The sequence below is a fragment of the Sciurus carolinensis genome, chromosome 18, assembly GCF_902686445.1.
Source record: "Sciurus carolinensis chromosome 18, mSciCar1.2, whole genome shotgun sequence".
Lineage (NCBI taxonomy): Eukaryota > Metazoa > Chordata > Mammalia > Rodentia > Sciuridae > Sciurus > Sciurus carolinensis.
The window spans coordinates 5,668,730-5,687,136 of NC_062230.1; the positions used below are offsets into that span (position 1 = coordinate 5,668,730).

The following is an 18,407-nucleotide window of genomic DNA, read 5'->3' on the forward strand; positions in this document are numbered from 1 at the left end:
CCACACAGTTGAGAGGGTCTGTGCGCCATGGGTCTGGCCAGTGAGATATTTTACATGTTTGCAGTACTGGCGGTTGAACCAGGGGCACTCCGCCACAGAGTTACATCCCCAGCCCTTTTTTATTTTGAGAGAGGGTCTTCTAAGTCGCTGAGCCTTACCTTCAACTTGTGAGACTTCTGCCTTGGGTTCCTGGGTGGCTAGATGTGTGCCACCAAGTCAGGCCAGGAAGTGAGGAAGTAGGGAAGCCTGGGCAGACTTCTGGAATACTCTTAAGGTAAATACACACATGCACCACACTCCCCACCGCTTGCAACCTAGAGGACCACGTGACCTGAAGACTGAGTGACCACCTCAAGAGGAAAAAGACAACAAAGACATTGAAGGGTGGGTAAGCACAAAGAGGTGCTGGTGCCCGAGACTGCTGACTGCTACAGCCTTCACGGGCTCCTTGGGAGTTTCTTACAGGAAAAATTAAATCTCCAGCTTTCAAAGTACTGTTTTTCGGGATTCTGTTATTGTCCACTGAATGCAAATCCTGCATAGCCCAGGCTCAGTATGCAAACGGACAGGGTTAGAAGCCTAGACGTTTGGTTTGCCTCAAAGCTGGAGTAGTGTGTGGCACATGGAAAGTGCTCCTAATATTTGTTGAATGAATTACAAAGGAAGCAGAAAACTGCTGTCAGTGGAAGCTACGCAGGGAGCCTCACAATCAGAAGCTGGAGAACAGAATGAGCCAGAGAGAACATCCAATCTCCACCAACAGAGGGACATGAAATGCAGAGGGCAACTGGGCTTCAGAAAACAGGCTGCAGAGGACTGCAAACTGACAAGATTTTAATTTTTTGTTTTAGTTATACATGACAGAACGCATTTTGATACGTCATATATAATGGAGTATAATTTTTCATTCTTCTGGTTATACACGATGTAGAATCCCACTGGTCGTAGAGTGATATGTGTACACGGGGTAATCATGTCTGGTTCACTCTACTCTCTCCTGTCCCCATTCCCCCTCCCCTCCTTTCACTCCCCTCTGCCTAAAGTAACTCCATTCTTCCCTACTCACTCCCATTGTAAATCAGCATTTGCATGTCAGAGAAAACATTCGATTTTGCTTTTTTGGGATTGGCTTATTTTGCTTAGCAAGATATTCTCCAGCTCCATCCATTTGCTGGCAAATGTCATAATTTCATTCTTCTTTAAGGCTCAGTAATATTCCATCATATATACATATGTACATATACACACATTTTTTTTTCATCCATTCATCTGCTGAAGGGCACCTAGGTTGGTTCCATAGTTTAGCTAATGAATTAAGCTGCTATAAACTTTGATGTGGCTGCATCACTGTAATAGGATGATCTTTAAGTCCTTTGGGTATAAACTGAGAAGTGGGATAGCTGGATCAAATGGTGGTTCCATTCCAAGTTTTCTGAGAAATCTCTTTCCATAATGGTTGCACCACTTTGCATTCCCACCAGCAATCTATGAGTGTCTTTTTCCATCCACGTCCTTGCCAACATTTATTGTTGTCTGTATTCTTGACCACTGCCATTCTGATTGGGGTGAGATGAAATCTTAAGAGTAGTTTTGATTTGCATTTCTCTAATTGATAAGGACATTGAACATTTTTTATTATATTTGTTAATCAACTGTATTTCTGCTGTGAAGTGTCTGTTTAGTTCCTTAGCCCATTTATTGATTGGGTGATTTGCTTTTTTGGTGTTCAATTTTTCTGAGTTCTTTATATATCCCAGAGATTAATGCTTTATCTGAGGTGCACATGGAAAGATTTTTCTCCCAATCTGTAGGCTCTCTCTTCACATAACAAGGAGATTTTTAAAAATTGACTTTTAGTGGGAATGAAATTTTTTCAACTTCTAAATAAAGAATACACACATGACCTAATGACACCGGTGTGCCAGCAGGGAGATCAAAATATGTAACACCACCATGCCTCCCAGTCATTACCTGTTGGCACGAGGATTTTTAACAATAATTTTCTTCAGAGCTACCCACAAAGGTAGGGAAAGACACAAGTTTATGTTTTTTAAGCACGGAAGTTTTCAAGATCTACACTTAACTTTCAAAGCATCCTTACCCGTTTATACCTCACTTTGGCATCATAGAAGCGATTCTGGCGGAAAAGGTAATTGCCAAACTCCCTCTCAGTTGTTGCCACTTTGAGGACCTTCTGAAGGGGAAATTGGTCTTGTTGCTCCTAAGGACCAAAGATAAGAATCCCCAGTCAGGAGGTCAAAACCACAACACTACAATGAAAGCAGTGCTACAGATGAGTCCACAGAAACTGTGAACTTCGTTTACTCCCTTGTGTACAGAGGTCACCTGAGTCCCAACAGAGACTATGAAAGGTTGCTATCACAACTGGCCCTATTTTCCAGGCTAGGGCCAGAGGGAAGTCTGCAGCGGCAGCCCTCTTGAGACGCTCCCTGAGGCGGCAGCATCCACAGCCTTAAAAACAGACAGTGCTCACTATGCACAGAACTCAGGTCTCCCAACCTGCATTTATCCAATAAGCTTTGCCAGGTCCTGGTTTGTTCAGAGCCCTGATGGTCTTTGTGGTCATGATGCCAAGTGTCAGAGTCACGCACAGAAGCCAGGAGTGGTGGCATATGCCTACAATTCCAGTGATTTAGGAGGCTGGGGCAGGAGATGGACAAGTTCAAAGTCAGTCTTGGCAACTTACAGAGACTCTGTCTCAAAATAAAAAATAAAAGGGCTGGGGATGTTGCTCAGTGGTAGAGCACCCCTGGGTCCAATCCCCAGCACCACAAAAACAAACAAAAACCACCTGCAGAGCCTCTTTTCTCCTGGCCCCACCCAGCGATCCTAAATCAGTACCCCAGGTGGGTCCCAGGTGTCTCCAGGAGTCTCTATTCTGTGGAAGATGAGACAAGGTGCAAGTCTCCCTTGGAGCTCTGACAGTCTAACTAGGGAGATACCACATCATATGGAAACACAAAACCTGGGAAGGACACCTATGGGCATGTATGCAGTGTGTCACATGGTAAAAAGTGCAGGTGACGGCTGATGGGACTTATGCTCTGCATCTATGGAATGGGTAAAAGAAAGGTTACAGGATAAAAATCAAGACTTAAGTTACGAGGACAGTGACCACTCATCTCAGTTTACAACTGATGTCCTGGGCATCCTATCCAGTTAACAGTGCCTTTCCCTCTCCAGAGGCCAAAACTGGACATAAATTATGGTCACCTTAGTTATAAGCTACCAATGCCTAACTTGCTGGAAACCAAATGGTGCTAAGACAAACACTCACTGTCTTGTGGAGAGAACTAGGCAAAGGGTGACTGAGTAATCAGCTCAAGTTGCTAATCCATGACTAACCCACCTTGGCCCAGACAGAAAGACTGGGAGGTGGAAATACTCTTCCACCACCAGCACGTAGGAAGCCTGCAAGGAGCCTGGGCCTCCCGTCATCACGAAGGACAGGCTATCTACGAGGACCACCCATACACAAACTCTAACTTCCCTCCAGAAAGTGCTGGCACCTGTGCTTAGGAACTTACAGCTGAGAGGGCACAAAACTTGTCTGACTCAGCAGAGTCAAGGAAGTCAAGCAGCTCGATCTCGAACAGGACAGTGGTGTTTGGGGGAATCAGGGGAGGACAGCCCAGGGTTCCATAGGCATAGGTTGGTTTGAACAGAAACCTGGCCAGCTCCCCTCTCCGCATGCTCAGAAGACCCAGCTCCATGCCCCAGAGTGTAATATCTGAAAGAAGGGACAGAGATCTCAGTTGAAGCTTGCCCATCAACCTGTTCAATGCCATCAGTTTTTTTCCTGCTTCTGAGTCCATATCCCAAGCCTTCTGCGTTCTGGTCCCAGCTACTGGTCAGCCTTGCTTCCCGTGCCCCTCCCATTCCCAAACTTCAGCTTCTCTCACTGAGCAATATTCTGGCCATGTGATTCCTTCTACCTGCAATGTCTTCCTCCTCACCCCATGTTCAGCTTCTTCCCCAATCTTACTCAAACTTAAGAGCACATTGGAATGCCCTCTTCCATGAAGCCCAGCTGGAACTACTCATGCTTCCTCAAGCACACCCTTCACAGTGCCCACACCTCCCAGGTCCTCTGCCAGTTCTACCAGTTAATTATCTTAATGCAGATCAATCTCCACCACAGTGAAGTTCTTAATGGCAGTAATGTCCTAATTATCTGAGTACAAGCTCTATTTTTACACTGTGCATGGTTGGAAGCAAGCATCCAATAAACATTTACTTAACAAATGAACAAGGACAAATACCTAATAGGTAAATTAGGGTTCAAAGATAATCTCACCAGGTAAGCCGCCACCCAAATATGTAGGTCTTTTTGGAGAAACACGAGAGAGAACATGGCTGGTTCACTAAAACCTAGCCTCAAAGAAACCAACTCTAAGAACCTGTGCTTGTTCCATCTTCTCCAGCTCCCAGTCTGAATTTACCTTCTCCAAGTTTCATTAGCCGAGGAGTTTTCCTAAAACAATTAGAATCGAAGGGCTTGTCCATGTGCTCCAAATATCCCGAATATTTCACTAAGACAGAAGAGAGTAGTGAGGAAAGCACACGCAAGACACCCTCCCCTCACCTGTAGAGTCATCCCGCGGAAATAGGACTGCGTGAGCTCCAGCTGTGACACCCTGAGCCACAGGAATGACTCTTGGTATTTGGGGTGCGGCTCTTGGGCGCTGAGGTTCAAGAGCTCCACTCGTGTGCCTTGGAGCGCTCAGCGTCCACCGCAGCATCACGCAAAGGACAAATAGCATCCTTCATGTTCCTCTCAAAAAGCGGAACTCAAAGCATCAGAGCCCCCCGCCCCCATTGGTTTTCTTTTTTCAAATGTGGCCTCCTTCACCCCAAAGGAAGTGCGTTACATAGTCCTGGGAGAACAAAGGGCGGCCGTGCGCCACACCTAGCGCCGTACCTAGTACCGAGGCGTCAGGTGTCACCAGATCTCCGGTGCCCTCTCGGATGACATCCTTCAGCACGCCCCGGTCCCCGGTGATGTCCAGCATCCTCTGACTTAGGCGCTGGTAGGGCGACTGGGAGAGTGAGAGAGGCAGCCCTCAGAGCCCCAGGCCCCCCAGAACCCCCGGGCAGCGTCCTGGGTCCTACCTGGCCGGGGGCGTCGTCCCCTTCCAGGACTCCCGGGTTCCGGGCGCTGCCCCCCATGTCCGCGCCGCCAGCCCTCCCTGCCGCGAGCCCTCGGCCCGCCCCAGGCCGCGCCCTGGCTAGGACTCCGGAGGTTCCGAGGGCGCGGCCACCGCCCCTCTGTACCCGGCAGGTCGCTCCCGACGGCGGCGTTCCGTTCCGGGGCCACGAGGAGGCGATCATCTCTCGGCGCCAACCGCCGCCAACGACCTTCACGCGGCAGGAACCTCACCAGGCACGTGCAGAGGACGCGGAAGGACCTGGCGGAACTGTGACGGCCCCGCAAAGCACCACGGGCACGGGATAAAGGCGCGCGGAGCACGACGTGAGGGGCGCGTGGGGCACGTGACGGGCGCGCGGAGCACGACGGGTCTCGGGAAAAGGGCGCGCGCAGCGTGGGGCACAAGACTGGCGCGTGGAGCACGACGGGGCACGTGACAGGGCACACGGCGCGTGATGGGGCTGATGGGGCATTGGCGTGTCTGGGCAGAGCTCCGAGGAGCAGGTCGTGCGCATGCGGAAGAACTCCACAGCCCCCTTAATGCAGGTAGGTGGCGGGGCACCGCGGGGGAGCACAGGCAACAGGATGGAGGACGTGACTGGGAGCCTGGGTGGCGCACGTGGCCAGGGAGACTTCCAAATACGGTCCCACGTTCTGGGGAAATTCAGGCCTGGACGAGACTGAGGTAGTACTGCCCAGTTCTTGCCCGTGTAATTCTGTTGTTGACCGAAGTCTGCAGACCACTGGACTCCTCAGGCATCTGACCCCGGATACCCCCATGTACTTTTTTGATTTTTTTTTTTTTTTTTTTTTTTTTTTTTGGTACTAGGGCTTGAACCCAGGGATACTCTGCCACTGAGCTACATCCCCAGCCCTTATTTTTTATTTTGAGACGGGGTCTCATTAAGTTGCCGAGGCCTCACACTTGTTATCCTTCTGCCTCAGCCTCCCAAATCGCTAGGCTTACAGGTATGCCTGGCTTACTCTTCGTCGGGATCTTGTTATCAGCCATTGACATCGCCGTCCATCCACCCAGGTGCTCGAGCCCCTGTGATCCAGTATCTTCATGGCAGCCAGCACGCTGTTTTAAAAGTCTAAATCTCTGCAAAACAAACAGCTCTCCCAAGCTCCCACTGATCTTAACCCTAACCCTTCCTGCCAACCCTCTCTGACCTCATCTCCTGAGGTTCCCTCTCTAGTGTGTCTCACAGATACCAAGTTCTCGGTGGCTTCAGGGCCTTTGCACTTGCTGACCCATTGCCCGGCCTGCACTCCTACAGCCTTTAGGGTGGTTGCCTTCTTTTTTTCCTTCACCTTGTTATATGACGCCATGAATCTGAGCTGGGCGCCTGCATTAGGCCCAACAGATCAAATCAGTGTAGGATTTAGTCATAGCAGCTGAGCTTTGGTGGGTCGTAGGAGGCGCTGTAGCCAACTTTAGCTAATAAGGCTGTGTTTACAGATCTGACTTGATAGCTGTGACTGGTTGAGTGGCCAGTTGGGTTGTTTTCTCAGTCTTGCTTCTGTTTTTCCATGAATGCTGCCAGATGACTTTGGTGGTTGGAGTTCTCAGAACCTGGTCTGAGAGCTTCTGGATTCACAAATTGTTTTTGTTTTGCTTTGCTCAGATAAAGTTCAATCTTAATTGGTCTAAGGAATTTTCCTTTCAACAAGCTCAGCTGACCCCTCTTCAAAGACACCGCCCTGCCTCTTTCTAAAACAGTCCTTCACGGCAGCTCTCCCTTCCTTTGTTCACGCTGTTTACTTCCTGTGTGGCATTTAACACTCCTGGATGGTGTATTTATGGCCTGTAGCACCCTGCCCACTAGATGATACACTCCAGAAGGGCAGGGACTTGGTCTTGTTTTCTGCTGTATCCTGAATACATATCACAGGTTCTCGCTAAATATTTGTTGAGTTAAATAAAGTGGGCCTTCTGCTGCCTGTGCCAGGGGGAGACTTCACCCCACTGGTAAACCTGGGAGCTCAGACCTTGTGGGACTGAATCTGTTCTTCCCCCTTTTCCAATTAATATTTCCCCATTTCCCTGTAACATATACGATGACCTTGATATTTATTAGTTGTACAATAGAATATCACTGGGCTTCTGCCAGGTATGGTGGCTCATGTCTGGAATCCCAACCACTTGGGAAGCCGAGGCAGGAGGATTTCAAGTTCAAGGCCAGCCTGGGCAACTTAGACCCTGTCTCAAAATAAAAAGTGCTGGGGATGTAGCTCAGTGATAGAGTGTTCTTGGACTCAGTCCCCAATACAAAAGAAAAAAAAAGTTACTGAACTTCTAAAACATTGGAGGCTTCACATTTTACAGGTTCATAGTTGAGTGATATTGAGGGAAAGAATCAGACATAAAAATACTACAATCCTGTGTGACTCTGTCCGTGAAATTCAGAAACAGGCCCCAAAAGGATACAAGTCAGGATAGGGCTGTCCTCCTTCAGGTGCTGGCTGGGAGGAGGCACAGGGAGCCCCTGGGTGCTGGGAATGGTCACCTTGGTCTTCAGAGTGAACGCACGTGCATGAGATGCAAGTCAAATTACGGGGTTAGGATTTGTGCATTTTATTAAATTATACCTCAATTTGAAACTCTAAGCAAATTAAAATACCTTCAAAAGGCTCTAAGGGAGATTCAGAAAGCAGCACGGCATGTTCCTGCCCGTTTGGGGTTGGTGGACAGGGAGGGCGTGCCCCATCCTCCACATCCGCTCCTCCCCCATCCTGGCCAACGCCTGAAAGCTGAGGTTATCGGAGTGGACCCAGCAGGGACTGCCTCCCCAGTCCCGTGATGTGACCCAGTTTCCACCTGATTCTGGGTGACTTTGGTGACACAGGTGTTGCTGGGAGAGGGGTGGAGGGAAGAGGCAGAAACCAGGCAGTGGAGCAGGTGTCCAGCTGTGCTGCCCACTCTCTGGGAGAAGGGAGTAGTGATCGGACACTGCTGCTGGCTTGAGGTCCCAATGGGAAGCCCGGTGGACGGTGAGCAGCCAGGTGGGCGCATTGGGTTCCCCGTGGTCTGCACGCAGGTGCTCCTCCCTGCCAGCGGCTTTCCATGGGGAGTGGGTGTGAGGTGAGGACAGAGCCCGTCTGGGTCCCCAACTCTTAGGAACAGTGCAGTTGTGAGACCCTACAGTCTGCTCTTGAATTGTGTCCATTATACGTGCAGCGTTCTGGGTCTCCCTGCAGACCCCCTGCAACACAATCCCTGGACATGGGGCTCAGGAAACTCCAGTATAACTCGGCTTTCTTGCCGGCAAGTTCCAGAACTGACCTAGAAGGTGGGAGGAGCTTAGCCTGTTTTTGCCACCAAGTTCTGGTCCAGGTACTGAGGGGATGCAGCAGGATGGCCCTTTCCCGTGACTCCAGGTCTCAGTGGGAAATGAAGCATCCTGCATCTCCAAGTGACAGTTTTGGTTCCAGTGCTTGTTTTACAGATGGGGAAACTGAGGCCTGAGGTGATAGTGGTTTAAGCCTGGCATGCAGGACTGGCACCTCCTCTGAGATGCCAGCAGCCGTCAGGGTCAGGGGTGGTGGGGGGGCAGACCGGTGGAGCCCGGTGACATGTGTTTCACCCGGGCAGCGTGTGTGGCGTGGCAGGTGAGTGTGCCCGAGCTGCAGGCCCAGCTCCAGTGTCCCATCTGCCTGGAGGTCTTCAGAGAACCCTTGGTGCTGCTGTGTGGCCATTCTTGCTGCAAGGACTGCCTGGTCTCCCTGTCCCAGCACCTAGACTCACAGCTACGCTGCCCCGTGTGCTGCCAGGCGGTGGATGGCGGCAGCTCCCCGCCCAACGTCTCCCTGGCTGGGGTCATTGAGGCCCTGCGGCTCCCAGGGAACCCAGAGCCCGCCGTCTGCTCCCACCACCGAAACCCACTCAGCCTTTTCTGCGAGAAGGACCAGGAGCTCATCTGTGGCCTCTGTGGCCTGTTGGGCTCCCACCAGCGCCACCGGGTCACGCCGATCTCCACTGTCTACAGCCGCATGAAGGTGCGAAGGCAGGGCTGCTGGGGGGCCGAGGGGAGCAGGGGACTGAGGAGCCACCGCCTGGCACACAGAAGGGTCCCTTGGCCAGGACACAGTTCCCTCCAGCTCTGCCCTGGGGCTTGCCCCCTGCCACAGCGAGAGCTGCCTGCTGCTGCTTGCAGCCCCTTTCTCTGCTTTTGCTTTGCAGCCGGTTTGTTTCTGGAGTGTTCTGCTTGCGTGCCCAGGTGCACCAGCAGCAGAGACCATTTCCTCCCTAATGTGTCACTGTGCCTGGCATAGGATGTCCATGGTGTGCTCACTGAATCCCTGGGTTCCGGCCCTCACGGACATCTCCCTTGGTTAGCAGATGGTCCTCTGAGAGGCGTAGTAACCAGAGTATCTCGGGTCCCCACATTGATCGGAGGCTGAGGAAGCAGTTCGTCTGCCCAGCCTCGCTCCCTCCTTAGAGCAACTCGTTTGTATTTTACAAATGAGAAACTGGGATTCAGAGAAGGGAGGGGTCTTGTCCAAGGTCATGCAGCTTGTGAATTGTGGAGCTAGGACCAAACCGAGGTCAGTTTTCCTTTTTCTCCAATGCCGGGATGAACTTGGGGCCCCCTTGTTCTGGGCAAGCGCTCTGCCCCTGGACCCCACCCCCAGCCCAGCAGGCCAGTGTGCTTTCCAGTGCTGGAGACCAAGAATGGACTGGAAGGAGGCACTTGGCATGTGGCTGGAACTGGAGGGGAGGATGGCAAGATGCAGGCTGGAGGAGGCGGGCAGAGGCCTGGGGGCTGCCGGGTTCCGGGCTGGCTGCTCTGGCAGTGTGTCCAGGACAGGCGAGGTGTCTTTGGCTCCTCCTGCCCCCACACGTTGACTGGGCCTCTGATGTGTGCTCGGAGCTGCGCTGGCCTCTGCCTGGGAGCCCGTCTGGGGTCTGCTAAGAGCTGTGTGCACCTCAGGGCTCCACACAGGCAGCAGGCCTGTGGGTCAGGTGGTGGGACAGGGTCAGCCTGGTCTCTGGTGGTGGGGGGCTTCTGGAGGAGGTAGACTGCTGAGACCTGCGCCGCAGGGACAGGCAGAGGAGGAGGAAGCTCCCAGGCACAAGGAGTGTTCAGAGGCTAGGAGGTACGCCCGTGGCCACAGAGTCACGCCATGGAGCTGGAGGGGGAGTGAGGTAGGAGCAGGGTGTGGCAGGCTTTGCCAGCCGGTCCCAGGCTGGGAGAGTGGCATCCAGAGGCTGTGGGGGCCGGGGGGAGGGACATGGCCAGACACTTGGAGCTGGGGGGCAGATGGCAGTGTGAGGCTGAGAGGAGGGTGTAAGGGCACAGGGAACTGAGTGGATGTGGCAGGAAGGCCTGGCCCACCCAGAGACACCCAGAAGGCAGAGTCCCTGAGGACTTTGTGGGTGGCAGAGGGGCGAGCTGGACCCAGCTCAGGATTTACCCTGGCACAGCAGGGGGCGCTGCGGGCGGGGCTGGGTGTGGCCTGGGAGCGAGGAGGGCGGTGTGAAGATGGACACCTTGAGGGACAGGGACACTGGACGCGCTGTGCAGCCACCACACGCTGACATCCACCAGAGCGGGCTGTGGGGTGGGAGGAAGTCAGTGCAGAGCGCCGCCTTGGGAGGATGACCCTTGGGATTCCTTTGCACTAGCCAGGGCGAAGGCGACCACACACTCGCTTTGCTTTTAACCCTTTCCTGAAACTCCTGCATTTGCTTGGAAATGATGGAATGGCACAGACCAGCTGGGGCTCTGGCAAGCTGCGGATCCAGACAGTGGTGCGGGGGTCTCGGCTGGCACCGCAGGCCGAGTCCAAGGCTGCTGGCTGACGGAGCCTGAAGGGCGTGGGGAGTCCCCAGGTTTCACCTGGGCCACATGAGCACCACTGGCCTGGGAGCTGGTCTCACGGGGCCGGCCTTGCTGACAACTCTCCATCTAGTGCTGCTTCTGGACCTGCTGGTGACCAGGAGCAGGCAGCCTTTAGTGAAAGGAGTGTTAGCTTTAGGTTGGCCCTTGTCAGTGTCAGATGCAGTATGGTGACTTTGGGTGGCTGTATTGTTTCATGGAGAGACTACCTGTCCTCGCAAGGGATGATGTTGGGATCCTCTCCAGCCTGGGCCATTCCTGCTGCAGACTTTCTTGAACACTCTTAACCTTAGGGGTCAAGGGCACTTGGCTAGCCCTGGCCCTCCTGGGGGTGCTGGTGGCTGGTGGTACTCCAGGAAGGGAGCCCCAGGGCAACGCTGAGGAGTGGAGAGGGGGATGGCCAGCTGCTCACGGGGCCTGGGCTCCTTGCCTCCAGGAGGAGCTCGCAACCCTCATCTCCGATCTGAAGCAGGAGCAAAGGAAGGTGGAAGAACATATTGCCAAACTGGTGAACAACAGGACCCGGATTGTTGTGAGTGTCCTTTGCCCCGGCCTCACCCTGGGACCAGGCTCCTCTTCTGAAGAGCCCGTTTTTTTTTTTTTTTTGGTGCAGGGGATTGAACCCACTGGGCTACATCCCCTAGCCCCCCACCCTTTTTTTAAAGATAGGGTCTCACTAAGTTAAGTTGCTTAAGGTTTTGCCAAATTGCTGAAGTTGGCCTCCAATCTGTGATCCTCCTGCCTCAGCCTCTTGAGTTGCTGGGATTACAGGCTTTTTTTTTTTTTTTTAAACCCAGGGCCTCATGCTTGCCAAGCAAGTGCTCTACCACTGAGTCACACCCCCAGTGAGCCCAGTTCTGATTCTTCTAATTTGTCCTTTACCTGCCACACAAAACAAGTTCAAAGCGTTCCAGGGTCGGGTGGGGAAAGTGCAAATCCTTCTGGAGGAATTCAGCTCAGTTGTCAGGCCTGGCTCCAAGTTGTCTTTCATCTTCTGTGTCCTTGGGGCTGAGAGAACCCAGGGCATGAGTCCCCTGAGATAAACTGCCCAAAGCTCAGCATGCCTCTCCTGCCCCCTGGTGCTTGACCTTGCCAGTCTGTCATGATGTCCTCTCAGCTGGGAGCAGAGGCCTGGAGAGACCAGGAGCCCTTGTGCTGTTTACCCTTGGGCTGGAGGTGGAGCAGGGGCAGGAGGGGCGCACAATCTCCTCAGCCTCCTCGCCCTGGAGGGACGCCCTCGGCGTAGCGCCAGGGTCCTGCTCTGCAGGGCCTTTCACTTTTTTCATGGTGGACCCTGGGATCAAACTGCACGTAATGATGGAAGCGGCAGAAGCAGGCCAGGGGTGCGTCTCGGTGATGGAGCAGTTGCTTAGCATGTGGGGGCCCCGGCTTCCACACCACACCCCCAGAAAACAGGTGGAAGTGGAGCTGCTGTATTGGAACTGGGAGCCGGGGGTCCCTTCAGCAGCTGCCCTCCCCCACGGCTACCTCTCGGGCCCCAAGCACACAGTGAACTAACTCCCTGGCAGGTGTCCACCCACACGGCCTCCGAGGCTCGCCCCAACTGGGAAGGCCCGGGAAGGTCCTGGGGATACTGAGGCCAGCCACAGCCAGGCTGCTGAGCTGCGACTCCTCGGGACTGTCCCTCCTTGTCCCAGAATGAGTCAGATGTCTTCAGCTGGGTGATCCGCCGGGAGTTCCAGGAGCTGCACCACCTGGTGGATGAGGAGAAGGCCCGCTGCCTGGAGGGGGTAGAGGGCCACACGCGCGGCCTAGTGGCCTCCCTGGACATGCAGCTGGAGCAGGCCCAGGGCACGCGTGAGCGACTGGCCCAGGCAGAGCGTGTGCTGGAGCAGTTTGGCAGCGAGAACCACCACGAGTTCATCCGGGTGAGTGGATGAGGGCGTGGTCCCCTCTCGGACAGCCGCACTTGGCTTTGGCTTTGGCTTTGGCTTTGGCGTAGCCATAACCTGCCCCTTTCTGTCCTCCAGAACTACCACTCCATGGCCTCCAGGTAACAGCCCCAGGAGTGCTGGGAGACGGCAGCCAGGGTGTGGTGGCTGCGGGATGGGCGTCACACCTCCACTGGATCCTCCTTTCCGTGTGACCAGTATCCGCTAGGTGTCTGCCCACTCTGGCTCTGTCCCTGTCTTCAGGGATGTTGCAGATGGGAGGTGGGCAGCCAGCTCCCCTCCACCCAGGCCACGGGGAGGAAGTGCCCAGGGATGCCAGCTGCAGGCAGAGGCCTGGGAGAGGGTGAGGTGACCGTGGGTGCCTTGAAAGAAGTATTGCTGGGTAGCACAGTGCCCGCAGGAGGCCTGGGTGATGAGGTGGGAGAGGTGGGCTGTGGCCTGACAGGGCCTTGACCCTGGGAAGGGAGTGGACCCATGCTCTTAGTCTCTGCAGATGAACATTCCCGCTGCCCTGACCCTGTTTTGGGGATCTCCTTGTTTTCTCAAGTTTCCTTTACTCTTGGGGGCAGTGTGGTGAGGAGGCAGGGGCTTAAGTGGATGGACACAGTCTGCCTGGCTGAGTGCGGAGCACAATCCACTCCAGCTCTGGCCGGCTTCTGGGTCACTTGATAGAAAAGAGGGGTTCTTAGAGGTCAGCACATGCCAGAATCACCTGGAGGGTGGAGTAAGACAGATCATGTGACCCCATTGCTCAGTTTCTGATTGGCAGGTCTGGGGCAGGACCCAGGAATCAGCATTTCCACCAGGTTCCCAGGTAATGCATGCGGCTGGTCCCCAGCCCTGCACTCTGAGAATCGTTGCTGTAGAGTGTTGCCCTTCTAGGAAGGAGACAGGTCCAAGAGGGAAGGGTGGGCACAGTGAGGGACTTGCCTGGGAGGCCGCCCACACTGGACAGAGGGTGGGTCCATCGTGTGACCTGTTGCTCGCAGAGCAGAGCTCCAGCAGTCCCGGCCTTTGGAAAGCACGTTCAGCCCCATCTCCTTCAAGCCAGGCCTCCACCAGGCTGACATCAAGCTGACAGTATGGAAAAGGCTGTTCCGGAAAGTTCTACCAGGTGAGGCCCTAGCCCCTCCTCCCTCCTGGGGACTGCCACCGGGGCTGGCTGCAGACAGTGTCTACACTCTAGAGCGCTGAGAGGGCCCTCTGGGTGGGCAGTGGTAGGTGCAGGCCGGGGTGGCTGCCCACTCTGCGGGATTGAGGTCTGTCTAGTGGCTGAGCAAGTTCTGCGGTTTCAGGGCTTCAGGCCCCTGGTGTCTGAAGAGGGGCTGCGGAGCCTGCCTGGCCCTGCGGCAGAGCATGGACACGTGGGGGGTGTGGCCTCTCATAAGCGGTGGCTGTTTCTGTCAAATGTGGCTCAGCAGCATTTAAGGAATTTTACGAGAGCAGGCTCCGGTGTGCCAGGAGACCAGTCAAGAGGCTGGGTTTACCCTTTCAAAGGCAAAGTGGGGCGCCCGTTCGTGAAGGAGGGGAGAAAAGATGGCCGCCTGTGAACAGTGGGTCTGCTGCGCGTTTCTGGGGTAAACTGGTCAGCAGATCATCAGCAGAGAGCTGGACTGGGCTGTCTTCCCTGGGCGGCCTGAGGAGGTGGGCGACTCAGGCAGTCGCCGCCACCGCGGTCGCCCAGGTTGGGGCTGGGTGCACAGCATGCAGGCCTCCCGGCCCTCCAGCAGGCAGGCTCAGGGGCCAGCTCTGCAGGTTCCAGGCGTCCCTCTGCCTGGTGCGCTGAGGATCGGCCTCGGCCTCGGCGGGGCAGTGGCTGCTGCCTTCTATGCGGTTAACCTCGTGCCTTCTCTGGTCTCCCTCCCAGCCCCAGAGTCGCTCAAGCTGGACCCTGCCACTGCCCACCCGCTCCTGGAGCTCTCCAAGGGCAACACGGTGGTGCAGTGTGGGCTCCTGGCGCAGCCGTGCGCCAGCCAGCCCGAGCGCTTCGACTACAGCACCTGTGTTCTGGCCAGCCGGGGCTTTTCCTGTGGCCGCCACTACTGGGAGGTGGTGGTGGGCAGCAAGAGCCACTGGCGCCTGGGGGTCATCAAGGGCACAGCCAGCCGCAAGGGCAAGCTGAGCAAGTCCCCCGAGCATGGCGTGTGGCTCGTGGGCCTGAAGGAGGGCCGGGTGTACGAGGCCTTCAGCTGCCCTCGCGTGCCCCTGCCCGTGGCGGGTCGGCCCCACCGCATCGGGGTCTACCTGCACTACGAGCAGGGGCAGCTCACCTTCTTCGATGCCGACCGCCCCGAGGACTTGCGGCCGCTCTACACCTTCCAGGCCGACTTCCAGGGCAAGCTCTACCCCATTCTGGACACGTGCTGGCATGAACGAGGCAGCAACTCCCTCCCCATGGTGATGTCCCCACCCAGCGGGCCTGGCCACCTCGCCCCCCCACGGCCCCCCAAGATGTAAGGCCGCCTTGCTGCTCCCTGCCCACAGGCACATGTCGCCCGGCACTGAGACTTGGGTCCCCCGATCCGTGGTGACCCCCTCACCGCCTGTATGTCCCCGGAGCGTTGATGACAGGTAGAGGAGCCATCGCCCCTTCCCGGTCGGCCACAGGAGTATTTGTCAACTTTTGCCAGGGTTAGTGGGGCCAGCGTGGGAATGCGAAGTCCCGCTGAGCAGCTGCGCCTCCCGACCATGCCCTGCACCTACTTCTCCAGCAGAGGGCGGAAACACTTTATCATCTGGGAAATTAAAACATTTATTCACGATAATAAATTCATTCTTTCTTTCTTTAAATGGGCTGTAAATATTTGTCGTACACAAATACTGCTTAATGTAATGCTCAAGTCCTTTTCTTTTGTGTTTGTTTTGTGGGTACGATGGATTTAACCCAGGGCAATTTACCACTGAGCTACAGCCTCAGCCCCTTTATTTTTTTGAGGGTGCTGGGGATTGAACCCAGGGCCTTGTGCTTTCCAGGCAAGCACTCTACCAACTGAGCTATATCCCCAGCCCCCCTTTTATTTTTTTGAGATAGGGTCTCCCTAAGTTGCTGAGGCTGGCCTCAGAACTTGCAGTCCTCCTGTCTCAGCCTCTTGAGTTGCTGGGATTACGCCTAGCTGAGAGAGATGGAAAATGACAACCCCCAGGAAGAAAGGACAGTGTCACGGGGGAGAAGGGGGAGGAAAGCAAACATGTCCCTTCCCAGTGACAATGGGTCCTGAAAGGAGGAGGTGGCTACTGAGCACTGGGCCCTGGACTTTCACCCTCTCCATTGCCGCTGAGTCCTGGAGAAGAAGCAAATAGCAGAGCTCTGGGTAACGACGGACCCCAGAGGAATAAGGTAAGCAGAGAGCACTGGCCTCTGCACTTTCACCCTTCCCAGTTAGTGAGTTTCGGACTTTTTACTTCTTTCCTGATTGCCTGAACCAAACAGCACGTTGTGCTTCAGTCTCCAGGGGTTAAGCCACTTATTGCAAAGTAGAAAACACAGACCCCTTCTGTGACCAGGGGCCATTTTCTACCCCGAAAATGAGCCCCTGGGATGCCTGAGTGACTGTGCTTAATAAAGGCCATCACTGAGTCTGTTGAGGCCTGCTCCCATCTCTCATGTATGCTCACACCAGCTACCAGCTCCCTTTTCTTAAAAAGGCAATTCACCTGCAGCTCCACCTGCCTTACGTCGACAGGACAGATTCCATTCCTCAGGAAACAACCTGCTATCTGCAGGAGAAATGCAGGACCAAAATGCCAATAAAAGGAACACAAGTTACCCCAAAGTGGGGAGGCTTTTGTGACACAGCCCAGATCCCAGAACTCAGGGAGATAAGGAGAATCTGTGAATACCATAGAATCTGTGAACAGGTTCTGATTAGAACTGGTTAGTATGGGCCCAAGAGACCTAGAGTTATCCAGGTCAGTGGGGACTTGAACACCTGAGGTCTCCTGTCAGATGTCAAGAGGTGGACCTGGGCATGACTCTGGAAACTTCCCTGAGACCCCGGATAAAATGAGGGCAGGTGGGGTATACCATCTTTCTCCCAAGAGGACCTACTCTCCCTGGAGTGTCCCCTTGTCCTAGCCATTCTAATAAACTTGTGCCTGTCACTCAAAGCTGCATGTCGGAAATCGTTCTGGTATGATTGCAAGAACTGGGCTGAGCAGAGACTCCCTGGCTGCCCAGCTTTGTGGCAGACCTCTGCCCTGTAACAACTGAACAGGAGGGTCCAAATCCTAGCTCTGGGGTCACGGTCAAGCTGTTGGAGAGTGTCAGGCTCTCTGGGCCACAGCTGCCTGGAGCTGCTGGGCCCTTCTGTGCCATTATGTGGAAAATGCCCACCTGAAAATGAAGTCATCAAGGACACACCACAGAAGGAAACAAGAAAACACAGACATGTGAGCAAACACATTTGGTCAGATTTTAATTTGAAAGCTTGTTGGTAACATTTATGCCCCTAGATCCAGCCATGCCTGAAATGAAAGTGCCCCAATCTCGGGGTATTCCCATTTGTGTGAGCAAATAATCCTCCTCCTTTTTTGTTTGATTTAATTGGCTGGAGTTCTGACACTTGCAGCCAAAGCAGTCCTGACCAATGAGGAGGTCCCACTGACACTGGGTGAGAGATCCTAGACCTCATCCTTTGGGACTGTTAACGGGGAGCTTGTTGGTGGCCTTTCTCTTCCACATACAAGAGTAGGCAAGCACCTGCAGAAGCTGCCACTCCGCCCTGGCGCCATGTTACTTCTGCCGCCATCCACTGCCCACTCACCTGCTGGGAGGGATCTGCAATTGGTTGTTCAATATCACGTCCATTTGTGTTCTTTCACATTGTTATTAATATTGGGTGTTCGCCCCAGTAGTAGGGATCCAACCCAGGGGCGCCGTACCACCGAGCTACACGCCCCACTCCTTTTTGAGACAGTGTTGCTGAGGCTGGTCCTCGGCGCACACCAGCACACCTGGCTTGGTTAGGGCTTCACCTAGACGCAGGTCTAGAAGCAGGGATTAGTGGAGGACATGGGAATCAACAGCCCCCAGGAGAAAAGGAGAACCGTGCGCCCCGGGGACCCTCCCTGATCGACGACGATTCCCCCGCCCGCCTCCTGTCCCCGCCGCCAGCAACCCGCACTGGGCCCCGCGAGACCCTTCAAAACCCCGACCCTGGTAGCCAGGCGCCGTTTTCCCTTGAGGAGGTGTCCTCCGTGCTCAGTACAGCAGCGCCGACCCCCTGAGGTCCGACTTCGTTTCTTTCTTTCTTTTTTTTTTTTGTATTCTCTCCCATTTGCTTTCAATTCGACCAGAGTCGAGACTGAGAAGACGCCCTCGGAGCAGGCTGGGCGCAGACGACCATCCACCCGCGCGTGCAGGAGCCGGGCGGGGGCGGTGCCCGCTCCGGCCGAGCCGCGTGGGACCCGTGGGTGGCGCCATGGGAAGATCTCCCGTCGGTTAACCCGACGCCCGGCGGGCGAAGGCGGGGGCCCATCAGG

At 54.7% G+C, this 18,407-nt stretch overlaps 2 protein-coding genes and 1 non-coding gene across 4 annotated transcripts in view; 1 reads left to right on the plus strand and 2 right to left on the minus strand.

The window, feature by feature from the left end:
• Positions 1-5,383, minus strand: part of Fkbp6 (FKBP prolyl isomerase family member 6 (inactive)) — a 29,925-nt gene extending 24,542 nt beyond the window's left edge. The window contains exons 1-5 of one of the 2 annotated variants that reach the window (XM_047533860.1): positions 5,296-5,383; positions 4,943-5,060; positions 4,464-4,553; positions 3,549-3,751; positions 2,102-2,221 (exon numbers count right to left, since the gene is read on the minus strand). In XM_047533860.1, the coding sequence (XP_047389816.1) occupies positions 2,102-2,221; positions 3,549-3,751; positions 4,464-4,553; positions 4,943-5,060; positions 5,296-5,352 (588 nt within the window). In that variant the 5' untranslated portion in view covers positions 5,353-5,383. Of the gene's footprint in view, positions 1-2,101; positions 2,222-3,548; positions 3,752-4,463; positions 4,554-4,942; positions 5,061-5,133; positions 5,220-5,295 lie in introns of those variants that run through there. The other variant, XM_047533861.1, reaches the window with a different exon arrangement.
• Positions 5,384-5,598: 215 nt separating this feature from the next.
• Positions 5,599-15,660, plus strand: LOC124970508 (E3 ubiquitin-protein ligase TRIM50-like). The gene is made up of 7 exons (XM_047533893.1): positions 5,599-5,716; positions 8,766-9,169; positions 11,450-11,545; positions 12,672-12,902; positions 13,005-13,027; positions 13,916-14,040; positions 14,794-15,660. The coding sequence occupies exons 1-7, from the start codon at positions 5,626-5,628 to the stop codon at positions 15,381-15,383; spliced, it is 1,560 nt and encodes a 519-aa protein (XP_047389849.1). The 5' UTR covers positions 5,599-5,625; the 3' UTR covers positions 15,384-15,660.
• A 197-nt stretch (positions 15,661-15,857) lies between these two features.
• On the minus strand, positions 15,858-15,930 carry Trnas-gga (transfer RNA serine (anticodon GGA)). Its single transcript has one exon. It is a non-coding gene; the product is annotated as a tRNA-Ser (tRNA).
• Between the last annotated feature and the right edge of the window lie 2,477 nt (positions 15,931-18,407).

Coding starts and splice junctions, on each gene's coding strand:
- LOC124970508 (XM_047533893.1), top strand. CDS start 5,626: ATGGGGCTGATGGGGCATTGGCGTGTCTGGGCAGAGCTCCGAGGAGCA. Junction 12,903..13,004: donor ACCACCACGAGTTCATCCGG/GTGAGTGGATGA, acceptor TCTGTCCTCCAG/AACTACCACTCCATGGCCTC. Junction 14,041..14,793: donor GTTCCGGAAAGTTCTACCAG/GTGAGGCCCTAG, acceptor TCTCCCTCCCAG/CCCCAGAGTCGCTCAAGCTG.